Source organism: Mustela putorius, unplaced genomic scaffold, assembly GCF_011764305.1.
Source record: "Mustela putorius furo isolate JIRA1106 unplaced genomic scaffold, ASM1176430v1.1 tig00000698_pilon_pilon_pilon, whole genome shotgun sequence".
In the NCBI taxonomy this organism is placed as follows: Eukaryota; Metazoa; Chordata; class Mammalia; order Carnivora; family Mustelidae; genus Mustela; species Mustela putorius.
Genome location: NW_025421449.1, coordinates 1,255,806 through 1,269,452, shown reverse-complemented (window position 1 = coordinate 1,269,452; position 13,647 = coordinate 1,255,806). Strand labels below are relative to the sequence as shown.

The window sequence follows — 13,647 nt, the reverse complement described above, 5'->3', positions numbered from 1 at the left end:
CCCCGGGGACATTTCAGAGCTGCAGCATGTACCCCCCTAAATGTGGAATGTATTTACACGAGGACCCTCAGGAAGGCAGAGGGCTGGCGAGGGTGGAATTTTGAGGGGATTTTGAAGTCAAATTCCTTGTCGATCAACTTTCCCAACAGTGGCAAGATGACTGAGTTGCACTGTGTCAGGAAAAACCAGGTCACAAAGCTCTTTGGAGGGCCCCTCTTGTCTCTCAACCTAAAAGTCTTGTCCTCAATTTTCAGGGAATTTTATCAGCTGACACCACTCTTGAGCCTGAGATGAGTCTGGGGCTACACTGCTGCCCTGGGATCCCACTGTAGTGTCCCGGCTGGCCCCTTTGCCCATTCTCCACACAGAGTGACCAGGCAGACCCTTACAGAGCAGGCGGGTTCTCTGTGTGCTGAGAATGAAAGCCACAACCCTAAGCACAGATGACACTCCCACAGGACCTATCTGAGCTCACCTCTCCCTGCCTTCCCTCCCTCACTCGGCTTTTGCAGCACTAGGCTCCTTATTGCTGGTGGAACACACTAAAGGCACCACCCCAGGGCCTTTGCTCAGGCTGCTCCCACTGCCTAGACTGCTCTTCCTCCTGACATCCACAGGGTTCACTCTCTCAGCTCCCTCTTGTCTTTGCTCAGTTGTCAGCTGCTTGGTGAGGCTTTCCCTGGGGCCATCTTATTTAAAAGTAGAAAATCCTTCCCCCGGAAACTGCTGATCCCATTCCTCACTTTATTTTTCTCTTCTGCCCTGACCAGTATTCAACAGGCTGCTTTTTTTTTCTGCTTTGTAATTGTTTGTCTTTCCCCATGAGACTCTAAGCTCCATGTCAGGAGGGATTTTCCAACTGTTTGGGGTATCTCCAGCATCAGGACAGTCTTGACATTTAGGAAGAATAGTCAGGGCTTACAACCCATGTGTACTGAGTGGATGTGAGCCAGACTTCCCAGTCAACCCCCTTGGGTCTGAGTCTGACGTTGTGTACCCCTTCTCCTGCCTGTCCAAGGATTCTGAGTTTCCCTGCCACGCTTCCTGAGGGCAAGGACACATCACGAGATACGCTGGGCTTCCCCACCAGGAGATGGTGGTGTGGGAAAATAACCAGAGCCGCAGCGAGGCTAGCTAAGGTCCGAGCAAAGGAAGTGAGGGGTAATACCAACAGGATGTTGGTGAGATATACTAGAGTCAACAGCCAGAACACCAAGGAGGCTGCCTCTCCAGTTCCTTAATGGCCTTAAATTGGCTCTAATGTGCCCTCCAAATAGATGCCCTTGACTTCCTTCTGAAGAGCACTGAGACCATCCTGGGGAAAGGGAAGTGCCTGCTTTTTCCGAAGCTTTGACAAGTGGCCAGGATGCCAAAAGTCAAACAGAATGAGCTTACTTAGAAACACCGGATAACAGAGGATGGCCAGGAAGCTGTCCCCCCAGGGACAAGTTGACTATATCAGGAAAACCATGCAAGAAATGATGTCATCGAAAGTACCCACTTGAAAAAAAAAAAAAAGTACCCACTTGGGTGAATGTTTAAATTTATAAGCCAGAACACACACACACACACTCTCTCTCTCTCTCATGAAACTTTCTATAGGAAAATGGTGACCCCAGAAAGTAAAGTCTACCTTTGACTGAGCTAGATTGATCAGAAGCTATCTGGTCAGTTCACACTCCAAAACTCAAAACAAGGTGAGATCATTGTACAAGGCCAGCCTAGAACAAGACTAAGCAGCTGAAAAACAGTCCCTTCTGGCCTTTCTGAATTACCGGACTTCTAAGGAATCGCTCGCTCAACCCTAACCCTGAACCAAATGCGGAGCCCAGAATCCCTCCACCCCAAAGCTGAAGATCATGGTTAAAAAGGACCCCATACAGACGGACAGACAGACAGATGGAAGTCTTGAGAGCGCAGGCAGGGACTGAATTAAATATGCAAGGACACAGTGTACATGCGGGCGACAGAGGAGGGGTTTATCCTCTGGGTGAAGTGTCATTCTTACGCTGTCACTAACCCAACGAGATTACATCATAAATTTTCAAAACTGATTCCATTTACTTCTGAGAATTTTGTGTTTCCCGTTTTAAAGAAAAAAAAAAAAAGTCTTCTGGGCAGGAGAGCCCTTAGCCTCTGTCCCTTGCTCATGCCCGCCTAAGGCTATGCTTCTGGGCTAAGGTAGCCTGCTTTGGAAACCACCTCCAAAACACCAAAGCAGAATTGACCCCAGCCCTCTCCATAAAGGCATAAAGTGGCTCCTTCTATTTTTACAAGCTCCCTAGAGCCCCGGGACCCACTCCAGGATGGCCTTGCCCAAAGGAAACGATACTTCCTTTGGTGTGCTCTCCTTCCTGGTGCAAAGCATTGCATTTTCCTTGCTCGTCAGCCTTGCAACATTCCCAGACCACTAAAGCCACAGGAAATACTCCTGTGGCAAAAGCATCCCGACTCCCCCCGCACTGTGAAAACTGAACCATCACACACGTGTTTCTCCTGGTCCAGCCCGACAAGCCCTGAGGGACACAGCACACACTGCTCTGGGCTCCTCCCTCAAGAGCTCAGGGGGCCATGGGCATGGGGAGAGGCAGCTGTACCCCTCCCAGGAACTTCAACATTTCCAATGATATTTACATCTTCGATGACATCAGTTTATGTTTGCATTTGAGTATAAAATTAACTGTCAGGGTGAGCATTCAATCCCACCCAGAACTCTCTGCTAATTATAGCCTTTCCCCAAGGCTGCAGGAGACCACTCCAGTCCCAGCCAATAGCAAATGGCCCATTTGTCTTGCAACTTCAGCTAGACAGGGCTGGGAGGGAGGGGTGGGCGGGCACATGGCCATGCCCATCTGGGGCCAAGCAGGGGATGCCCCTGGCAGACCCCAGCCCAGGCCCAAAGCCCCAGGGTTTGCAAACCCTGTGGCATCTTCAACAAGCTGCTCAGGAGCCCTGTGGCCCAGCATAAACCAGCCTGAAGGATCCTGTGGAGCCCTCCAGCTAGGAAGCAGCCCTTCCTCCCCTACAGGGAAAGGCCCAGCTTCATAGGGATGTTGGAAGCAGGAGGCCCTGGGAGGCATTCCAGCATCTGTGTCTCCTCCTCCTGGAAGCATCTGGCCACCGGTCTGCTGGCTCATCCCCAGCTGGGGCAAATCTCACAACATTTTCACCCTAAAAGGCACACACTAGTCACCAATTATGTTCCAGACCTGGAGGTCATAGGAGTCACAAGACTAGATAGGAGTAAGACTGGCATAAGATAGGGGTCAGAGAGGCTGGAAATGACCTCTACAGTCCGATGGATGGAATTCGGCAGGTCTTTGAACTGGGAATAGAAAAAAAAAGTTGTATCTTTACTTTTGCTAGCCTCCAGCTGAAATGTTTCTGACACCAAAAATGTGAAGATTCCCTAGTCTGGGTGGGGAAGCAAGCTGCAATTCCTACCACAGAGAGGGGCAGAAGGAGCTGGGGATTCAAAGAAAGGGGAGGGGAGACAGGGAATAGAAGGAAATCAGGGTGGGCTTCCTGGAGGAGTCAGTGTTTCCTGGAAGGTCCCAGGAACTGCTTCATTCTGGAACGAGTTCATGAGGCACTTGAGGCTCCAGAGTTCTCTGTCAGGCCCCCAATAAAACACCTTCCTGAGTTTCTAGCTTTTAAAGAATGTAGGAACTCGCTAAACTCCAGGGCCCCAGAGAGACTAAATCAAATGGTGTTGGCAGGGCTCCTACATCCGGACCTCATATCCATCAGCCCTTCTGCCCCAGCCCCATCCTGCCTGTGTCTGGGCAGATGGCCACCCCTCCTTGGCATGCCCATACCAGCTTATCTCCTGCACAGAAGGAGAAGCAGAGATGAGACAAGAGATAGGAGCTGGCATTCTGGGCCTCCATTATCAGCTCAGTGTTCCTGGCCATGTCTCCTTTGGGGCTCATTTGTCACCTGTGAAATAATAAAGCCTGCTGCCATTTACTGAGAGATGATGTGGCACAGGAGCCCGCGAATGCTAGACCCGCATCACCCTCCTTAACCTTCGCACCCCTCCCACACCCAAGAAAGGACTAGTCTCATGCTCCAGCCCAGGCGCTCATCTAAACCCAGGGACCCAGAGTGTAGGAGAGGCAGAGTCAGGATTCCCCACCAAAAGCCTATCTGCCTGACCCTCCGCTAAGGCCTCCAGACAGGGCTTTCGAGAAGACCTGGAGAGAAGGGGTCCAAAATGTCCTGGCAAAATACAAAGTAATCACGAGCAGAGCAGTGCTGCCCGGGCAGGTGCTGCGATGACGCTGACTCCCGTCTGCACCTGCCACGTGCGGCAAGCCAGCTCTTGAAATGTGACTTGTGTGCCCAAGGAGCTGCTTTTTTTAAAAGACTTTTTGTTTATTTATTTGACAGAGAGAGACACATCGAGAGAGGGCACACAAGCAGGGGGAGTGGAAGAGGGAGAAGCAGGCTTCCCGCTGAGCAGAGAGCCCAATGCAGAGCCAGGGCCCTGGGATCATGATCTGAGCCCAAGGTGGACACTTGATGACTGAGCCACCAAGGCACCCCAAGAATGACATTTTTAATTTCATTTCACTGTGATTAATTTAAACATGGCCACAGGTAGCTAGGGGGCCACTGTGTGGGACAGCACAGCGCTAGATGTCCCCCATTGGATGCTGTCCCTCGACGCTCTCCACAATGCTCCTTTCTGAAGTCACAGTGACCACCCTTATTTAGAAACCATGGCCCCTAATCATCCAGTCACTAGCTGGAGAGGGTTCAATTCATCTTCACTGACCTCATTTGAGAGAAAAGAGTCTCTTCTCCCATTTGGCCCAAGAAAGCTCATTTCATGTTGTCCCACTCCTCTTGCGCCCAAGGAAAACAGGTCCGGCCTGATGCAGAAGGCCCTGGCAGTGCTCCCAACCCAGACTGATAGAGGGTCTGCTCTGTCTCCTCCAGACCCACTTCTAGGGCCACAGGGCAGTTCCAAGCTCTCTGGTCCTGGAACCCAGCCCCCCTACCCTGGCCCCAGCCACTGCCACGGGCAGCCCATGCTTACAGAATGGGCTCCTCCCAACTTCAAGTCAAAGCCAGCCCCTTGGGAAAGCAGCAGCTGCTGTCACCTGCTGCCAGCAAAGGAGCCAGTCTCTGGCCTTTGTCACCGGTAATTTGCTGTCAACTCTGCCCTGACCCTGGACAGGACTCCCTTCTTTTAGCAAAATATGGACATCAGGTGCAAAGAACCTGGTTAATTGCATTCCTTGGTCCATGACGCTCTGTGACACAGTCCACTTTCGCTTATAATGTCATAAGCACCACTGACTACCCAGTTCTGTCCCCGCTGATCTGGCGTGACCCCACTGTCACACACTAAGTTCCCACATATGCTTAGGTCTGTTTGTGGCTCCTTACTCCTCCCTCGATCAGTCCAGCAATCCCCAAACAAACCTTCCCACTCTGAAGTACAGCTTCAAAACACGTCTGGGCATCTGAAGGCCACGTCCCTTCCTGTCTTCTTTGGAAGTGGCTACATATCCTTGGACCTTGAGTCTCAAGGATACATTTTAGAGTCACCTAATCAAATTCCAAGAAAAAAACCTGCTGAGTTCGACCGGGTCACACTGTGGCTCACTTTGGGGAGGACCGGCATCCCTATCAGAGCCTCCTGCCCGTGAGCAAGCCTTATTCCTTCTTTGCGTCTTCTTCATTATGACTTCTCTATGAACGGTGCTCTCTGTCCCCTTCGAGCTTTTTGGGCAGAAATGGGGAAAGGCCTCGGGAAGGCCGGAGGGCCCCCCAGCTAGGTCCAGGGGTGGCAAATGTGGCCTCTGGAAAACAAACCTCTAGGAATCAAGGTGGGTACACCAGTCTGTTTTTCTTCCCCTCCTGTTGCTAACAGTTAGAGAAGCTTGATTTCAAAGACTCCTAAACGCACACAGCACTTTCCAGGCTATGCAAGAGCTGAGCTGGGAGGTCCAGCAGTCTCAGGCAGGGCGGAGAATGGAATTTCTAATCAAGAACTCCCCACATGTACCAAGCACTGTGGGTAAGAGCTGACCCAGCTGGGACGCTCCTGAGGAAGTTTGGGGGCAGACAGGTGGGAAGTGGTAAAACAGATAACCGATAAGGATATTCTGAGACAAGAGGCAGAATTACTTCCTCCTGGGACAGCAGAGCATGCCCCCACTCGAGCCAAGCCTAGAAGGCTGCAAGGGAGTTTGACTTCCCATCACTGGGCCCTCCACGAGTGTAGGGACCACTGGCCCAGAGAACCTGCTGGAGGAGTGAATCTGAGACAGGCTCTTGCTTCAGAGGTCCATAAGCCCAGAGAAGAAACTCGGGTGATGGCCTTCTAGAACTGAGCGTTCCAAGGCCTACGGATCAGTGACTTGTGGTTCGTCTGAAAACAGGGAAAGAGCCAAGGGGAAGAGGAGAGTCAAGAGCAGCCACAGCACACCCCTCTCCCTGGTTTTCTTTTGCCTCCTTCTCCAGACCTCTCACTCCCCAACCCCTTCACTATGTCAGAACCAAGAGAGCCAGAAGCTGCCCCCCAGGGCTGTGTTCCCAGGGCATCTGAGTGATTATCTTCCCAGATCTCCTCCAGGGGCGGGCTCATTAACAGAGGCCCATCAGCACAAGAAGCCTGGAATGCTTCCTGGGTGGGTGGGCCTGGCACTGGGGACAGGAAGTCCCCCAGCTCTGGCCAGGGCAGGCAGTGTCCTGGGCCTATGGATGGAGCTCTCGCTGAGACACGAGGAATGGGGTATGGAGACTGGGATCTGGGCTTGGGGCTCCTCAGGAGGAAGAGCTCTGGGTCTGCGGGTGCTTCCTGCTCGGGTGCCCACTCGGGAGCATACCTTGGGTCAAACCACCACTGGTTACCCTCCGCCTCTGGCCCAAGAGTGCCTTCCCCTGCAGCACACAGTGTCCAGGGACCGCTGTCACTCTCCCACTCGGGGCTGTGGGCTGCTGGCAGGAGTGGAGAAGGTGGCTGGTCATCCCCACCTCTCGGGCCTTTTAAAAGGAGACACGGGCTCACAAGGGTGACAAGGGGGCTTTGTCCTAGACATCGGCCTCCAGTTCAGGTCCTAGGAGTCTTTCAGAACATACATATGCTCACGAGGTACTGAGCCAGGCAACCTCGATTCTTCCACTGGCCTGGGGTTTTTCCCAGAAACAACCCAAAGTGAAGTCAAGAGGAACTTCAGGGACAGGGCTGGGGGTAGGTGGAGGCCTCCTGTGGTCTCACATCCCCCTGACCCTCTGGTCTGCTGAAAGGAACACCTGTAAAGGAGGCCACTGCCGAGGCACTGGGTGGCTCAGCCGGTTACGCATCTGCCTTCAGCTCAGTCATGATCCTGGGGTCCTGGGATCGAGCCTTTCATCGGGCTCTCTGCTCAGTGGGGAGACCGTTTCTCTCCTGCCCCTGCTGTTCCCCTTTCTTGTGTTCTCTCTCTCTCTCTCTCAAATAAATAAAAAACATTTTTTTAAGATTTTTTATTTATGTATTCGGCAGACAGAGATCACAAGTAGGCAGAGAGGCAGACAGAGAGAGAGGAAGGGAAACAGGCTCCCTGCTGAGCAGAGAGCCCAATGCGGGGCTCAATCCCAGGACCCTGAGACCATGACCTGAGCCGAAGGCAGAGGCTTTAACCCACTGAGCCACCCAGGCGCCCCTCAAATAAATAAAATCTTAAAAAAAAAAAAAAAAAAGAAAGAAAGAAAGAAAAGAAAGGAAAAAGGGAGGCAGCTGCCTGAACAGGAGTGAGTGGGGCAGGGAAGGGCCGTGGGGAGGGGAAGGAAGGACGAAGGATGGTCCCACATGGGTGCAGAGGGCGCTGAGGCCCCGTGGCCCCCTCTTGCCAAGGGTCACCCCACTGAGTTGGCCATATGTAAATCAAGGGCTGTCTCTACACTCAAGTGTTTCATGTTTCTTATTTTTAATGTTAGACGTAGTTTTTTATCTAAGAAAAAATGAATCAAATTGCTTTTTATATATATGTGGCCCTTGCTTCATCTTTTCCCCCTTTGCTCCTGAACTGGAAGTGGAAGCGAGAGCGTGCAGTCAGACCTCAAGCGTCAGTGCCTGGCATGTGTGGAGCCTTACAGAATGCAAACTGCCTCAACTCCTAGAGCTCGGGACTCAAAGAGCTCAAAGGACAAAGGGGAAAAGGAGTAGTACCATACATTGGAAGGAGCGCTGGGGATGATCCTAGTCTGTCACTAGCTCCCATGTGACCTTGGGCAAGCCCCTTTCACTCTCAGCCCTCAGTTTCCCCACTCCAAAAGGGAGGGGGTTGGCTACAAGCCCTAAAATCCCTTCACTGTTCCAGAAGTACACGGAAATTCCTAGGAGGCCAGCCCCACCTAGAATCCAGGCCATCAGCAGAAGGAGGGTGGCCCGAACACCCCTTTCCTGGGATCCCCCTATTTTCCTACCTGGTGCAGAATGTCACGCTTCAGCATGATAAAAAGCCCTACAGGGGACAGAGGTGCCCTTCCCACCCCAGCCTCCACCAAGGCGCACCCTCCCCACCAAGCACCGTCTCCTACAGCAACAGTGGGCAGGACACCAACTGTTTTTTCTGGAAATAGTAAAGGAGTAAGGGGCTGATACCCACCTGCCAAAACTCAGCTCAAAGCCCTCCTCCCCTGGGAAGCCTTTCTAGATCACCCCAGCTTCAGGGATCTCTCTCCACTTCTGATCACCTATGAAATCAACAATGGGAAGCCCTCACCAGTACTGTTATTCACGGTATTAATTACGCCCATTAAACAAATAATGCCAGGTGTTTATTACCAACTGCCTGCAGGGCATGGTGGCAGGACCCAGAAACACACACCCCATCTTTGCCTTTGACAACTTCAAAGTCTACAGATGTCTTAGTTCCACAAGTTCACGGGACATTTGGTGGCTTAGCTCCCAGACCACACTTTCCCCACAGAAACCATACGAAAAGTTCTCAGGGCCCAGGCTGGACCACAGTAACCTGTTGAACCACAGTATCCCTGAAGCAGGATGCCATCCAGAAGTTTATGGTGTCTGAGAAATGTTATTCCTCCTTACTGTAAAGATACAGTACTGTTCTAACACTGACATCTTCGAATAGAGGCCAGAAACCATGTCCCCCTTTAAAAGCACTCTGCTCCAAGTACAATTCAGCAAAAGGGGAGTGTCTCTTCTGAATTCCAAGGTAGAGTTCACCAATTCAACATACATTTATTAAAAACTATTACATGCCAATCACTGGGCCTAATGAGATAAGACCTAGTTCCTTCCCTAACGAACTCGATCTGATAAAGACATACCTGCATACCAGGAAATGAAGCAGAGTTAGGGAAACCCTGGGGCAGAGTGTGCAGAAGAGCTGGAAAGGAGGAGACGCTAACTCACAGGAAAGACTGGTGAAATCTGACAAGGGCTCCTGGAGGAGGTGACGCTTAGCAGAGTTTGTTTAATGCATGGGATAGACAAGCAAAGATTTCTGAATTTCGGATGCCCCGTGAAGGTGCCAGGGGGATAGCAGGTCCGCACAGCTGGAGCCAAGCACAGGTGGCTGGAGGAGGGGAGAAGGCCAGGCAGGCCCACGGAGGCCAGACCGCCAAGGCCAGGCTCTCAGGTTAAACCAAAATGTCCATTCATTCAACATCTCTTTACTGAGATGTTTACTGAGATTTACTGAGTGGACTTTTAAGCCAGTGGTTCTTAAAGTTTTTGATCTCAGGACTCCTTTTAACTCTTAAAGCATTTGGAGGACCCTAGAGTTTTTGTTTTTATGGATATCTATTAATTATTGACTACATAAGAAATTAAAACAGACATACTCTAAATATTTATTAACTCATTAGAAATAACAATAGACTTACATGTTAACACAAATAGCATACTTTTGATAAAATATCTTCCCCCCACACAAAAAAAATGGAGTGAAGACAGTGGCATGAGGTTTACATTTTTTTAAAAAGATTTTTTTTTTTTTAAATTTATTTGAGACAGAGAGAGCACATGAGCAGGGGTTGTGGGGAGAGGGAGAGGGAAAAGCAGACCTCCCGCTGAGCAAGGAGCCCAATGCAGGACTCAATCCCAGGACCCTGGGATCATGAACCTGAGCGGGAGGCAGACGCTTAATAACTGAGCCACCCAGACGCCCCTGAACTTCACAGTTTTGCAACAGCGTGTGACTGACAGGAAGACGTCTGCACCCTCCTAGCTGCTCCTTGCTGGGTCTGCAGCCATCATCACTGCCCCATACCCCGAATACCCCCACTGAGCACACCAGGATGACAGTGGGGAAGGCAAGCAACATCTTGGTATCACTATAAAAAGGGGCCTCCAAATGGTTTTGACTTCAGGAACCCCTTGGAAGGATCCCCCCAGGGATGGCTGGAGCACACTCTGAGAGCAGCTAGTTGGGGAACAAGAGGCGGCGGGGGTGGGGGGTGGGGGGAGACACAACTATAGCAGCAAACCAAATACACAAGTCCCAGCTTTGGGGGAGTTCAAATTCTAGCTGGGGAGAGACAAATAAGAAGGACACAGTATGTCACGGTTATAAGTGTTATGAAGGAAATAAACAGGAAAGGAGGCTGGGAAGCCTGGGGGAGGAGCCTGTCATTTTAAATGGCTTAGTCAGGGAAAGTGACATTTGAGCAAAAACTTGAAGTAGGGGAAGGCTCCCTAACATCCACGTGATGTACGGACGAATGTTCAAGCAGCTTCCAAGACCTTGCAATGTGCTCCTGTGCTCACAGAAGAGCATCTGTGGGGTGTAGAAGATGAGGTCAGAGGGCAGAGGCAGGGCAGAACAGGTCAGGTGGAGCCTGGGAAGCCACTGAGAGGACTGGGACTTTTGCTCTGAGTGCACGGAAGGCGGGCAGGTTTACAAAGGAACCTCTGACCGACTCTGATAATAAAAGAGTTACTGGGACTGACGGTTGTGCTGAGAACAGACTGGGGGCGGGTGTTGGAGGCGCAGAGGGAAAGCAGTCAGGAATCTGCAGTCACCCCAATGCCAGGTGGCAGTGGCCTCGCCCAGGGTGGGCATAGGGAGGGGGAGAGAGGAGGAAAGACCCGAGCTATATTTTGAAGTAGCAATAAGGAACTAGCTGAAATAATTTAAGGAGGGAGTCACACGCTCAGATTTGTTTTTAAAATTTAAGGAGGGAGTCAGACGCTCAGATTTGCTTTCAAAAGATCTTTTGTGAGGCACCTGGGTGGCTCAGTGGGTTAAGTGTCTGCCTTGGCTCAGGTTATAATCTTGGGATCCTGGGATCGAGCCCCCCATCAGGCTGCCTGCTCCATGGGGAGTGTCCCTCTCCCTCTCCCACGGCCCCTTCCCCCGCTCATGCTCTCTCTGTCACTCTCTTTCAAATAAATAAATAAAATCTTAAAAAAAAAAAAAAAAAGAAGTCCTTTCATCAAAGACAATATTCCCACACTTGTCATCCAGGGGAAATGCATGTTGACAGTGAAGGGGGCTGGCGGGCTGGCTTGGCAGGGCCAGCAGCGGGGTGGCCGGACATCATCTGCCTCCAAACAAACGTGGCATCCTGGACCTCCTGCCACAGCCCCAGGTGGCGCTTGTACCAGAATCGTGTGGCTGGAGCCCAGGGACAAGGAAACCAAGAAGCGGGTCCAGAGCGCTGGCCTCTGCCAGTCACTGGCCTGGAGCTGTCAAAGGAATCACGGCAGTGCGGACGGACTAGACCGAGGGATTCCCGAGATGTGTCACGCCAAAGCCAGTGTGTGAACATCAACGGCATCCTGGTTGAGTAAAGGAACCACCCCCAAGGACATATGGGAAACAACTGCATAGGAACCACATAGGAGATGAGGTTTTAGTTCACGGAGTTTTTTTTTTTTTTTTTTTTTTTTTTTCTCTCAGAGAGACAATGGCAGCATGTGGGAGAACGCCTTTTTTGGAAAGCTGAGTGCTGGAGTATCTAACGGTGAGGTCACGGTGCCTGCAGCTTTCCTTCAGCTCAGCTGGCAGAAAAGTGTTGTATTGAGAGAGAGAGGGGGATGAGAGAGAGATGTTATACGAGATGCTAACAATTGGTAACCAAGGCATGCAAGGTGTTCTTTAAGCTCTTCTTTCAACTTTTTTGTGGGTTAAAAAAAAAAATTTTTTTTTCCAAGCTCATTTCCCCTCTCGCAACTTGATTTCAGAACTACTGATTTGAGGATTCTTGGCAACCAGGGTTCTCTGTCTTGCAAGAGAGAAGGGCCTCTCCCGCCCCACGCCAACCCCCCTGGGAGCATCAGAACCAAGGAACTGGAGACTGCTTCCCACATACCCGTGGGCACACTCACTTCCCCAAAACCTGCTCGTACACAGGGCTGTTTGTGGAGCGTCCACAACCTAGCAATGCCTGGGCATGTGGGCAGCCAGCCCCGGCTTGTGCAGCTACCTCCAGTGCCTCCCCCAGGGCCTGGCATGGGGCCCAGCCATGTGCAGATCGTGATCCGGGGTGGACACTCGGGGAGTCCCCAGTCTGGCTTCCAATGGGACAAAAGCTCCTGTGGGCCCCCTCCACGCCTGGATCACATCAATATCCAGTCCCAGCCAGCCTTCCCCTATCCACTTGGTGAATTTCCCTAATAAGCAAGGAGAAGGCAAGGTCCCAGTAGGGCAATTGGTGGATCAGGCAAAGGTGGGCGGGTGACAAACAACTGTCCTCCCAGGCCTTCAGAACAGATAACATTCAGGGACTCAAAGGTATTTCCACTCACGTTTCAGATGCACTGGAACCTTTTCTGTCAAAACGAGATTCAGGAACTGTGCAGGGTTGGATCCTGATTTTGGTTTTTTTTTTTTTTTAAATGCACTGTGAAAAATATTTTGGGGACAATTGGAGAAATTTTAATATGGACTTTGTATTTCCCTAAGCATGAAAATGGTAGTTATAGTCAAAGATGTTCTTTTTTTTTTCCTCTTTCAGAAGATGCATCCTGGGATATTTGGAGTGAAAGGTCCTAATGTCTGCACCTTTGGCCGAATGTTTCGATTCTGCTCGATGGCCATCTGAGGTGTCCTTGTTTCTTTCCTTCGTCTTCTCTCTATTCTAATTTTTTACAATAAAAAGTTGAGAAAACCAGCAAGATCCAAGCTCCATTCTTCCCAAGAGGAAGACTGTTTACAGGTCCAAGTTTCCCTTTGGCCTGGGAAGTCTCTGTGGCCACAGCCAGGGGCCTGCTCACCAGAGGCCGGGGGCAGGGAGCTTCCTGCGGCCTGGGATTAATGCCCTCAGCAGATGTCTCGCTCACTGCTAACCGGGGCTAAATATAGGTTATAACAGGAACCTACCAATTATACATCCAAGAAAGCCTACTAGAAACAGGACCCCAAGGCTTCCGGACACGCTCCTCTCTGTGCACGGGAGAGAGGCCTGGGGGATGGCAGAAGGGGATGAATTCCATCCTCTGCTTTCAGAAAATTAGCACGAAAGAACACACACACACACACACACACAGCAAACCAACACGATGCCACCTTGGTGCCAAGTGTCAGCTGTGGGAGGAGGTAAAAGCCACCGGACCACCACTCGCCGAGGCTGGGCTGGTGTGACGTGGCCATGAGCTCACGCTGGCTGGAGGCCCTGCACCACTCAGGAGCTGTGTGACCTTAGATAGGCCACTTCCCTTTCTGAGCATTGGTTGCA

General features: G+C 51.2%; 1 protein-coding gene across 2 annotated transcripts in view; it reads right to left on the bottom strand.

The window, feature by feature from the left end:
* The window catches only part of TSPAN15 (tetraspanin 15), a 48,916-nt gene that overhangs the window by 21,801 nt on the left and 13,468 nt on the right, over window positions 1-13,647 (bottom strand). The window contains exon 1 of one of the 2 annotated variants that reach the window (XM_045083448.1): window positions 3,819-3,980. The exons of the other annotated variant lie outside the window; for it this stretch is intronic. Within the exon in view, the coding sequence (XP_044939383.1) occupies window positions 3,819-3,932 (114 nt within the window). The 5' untranslated portion in view covers window positions 3,933-3,980. Of the gene's footprint in view, window positions 1-3,818; window positions 3,981-13,647 lie in introns of those variants that run through there. 2 annotated transcript variants of the gene reach the window in all.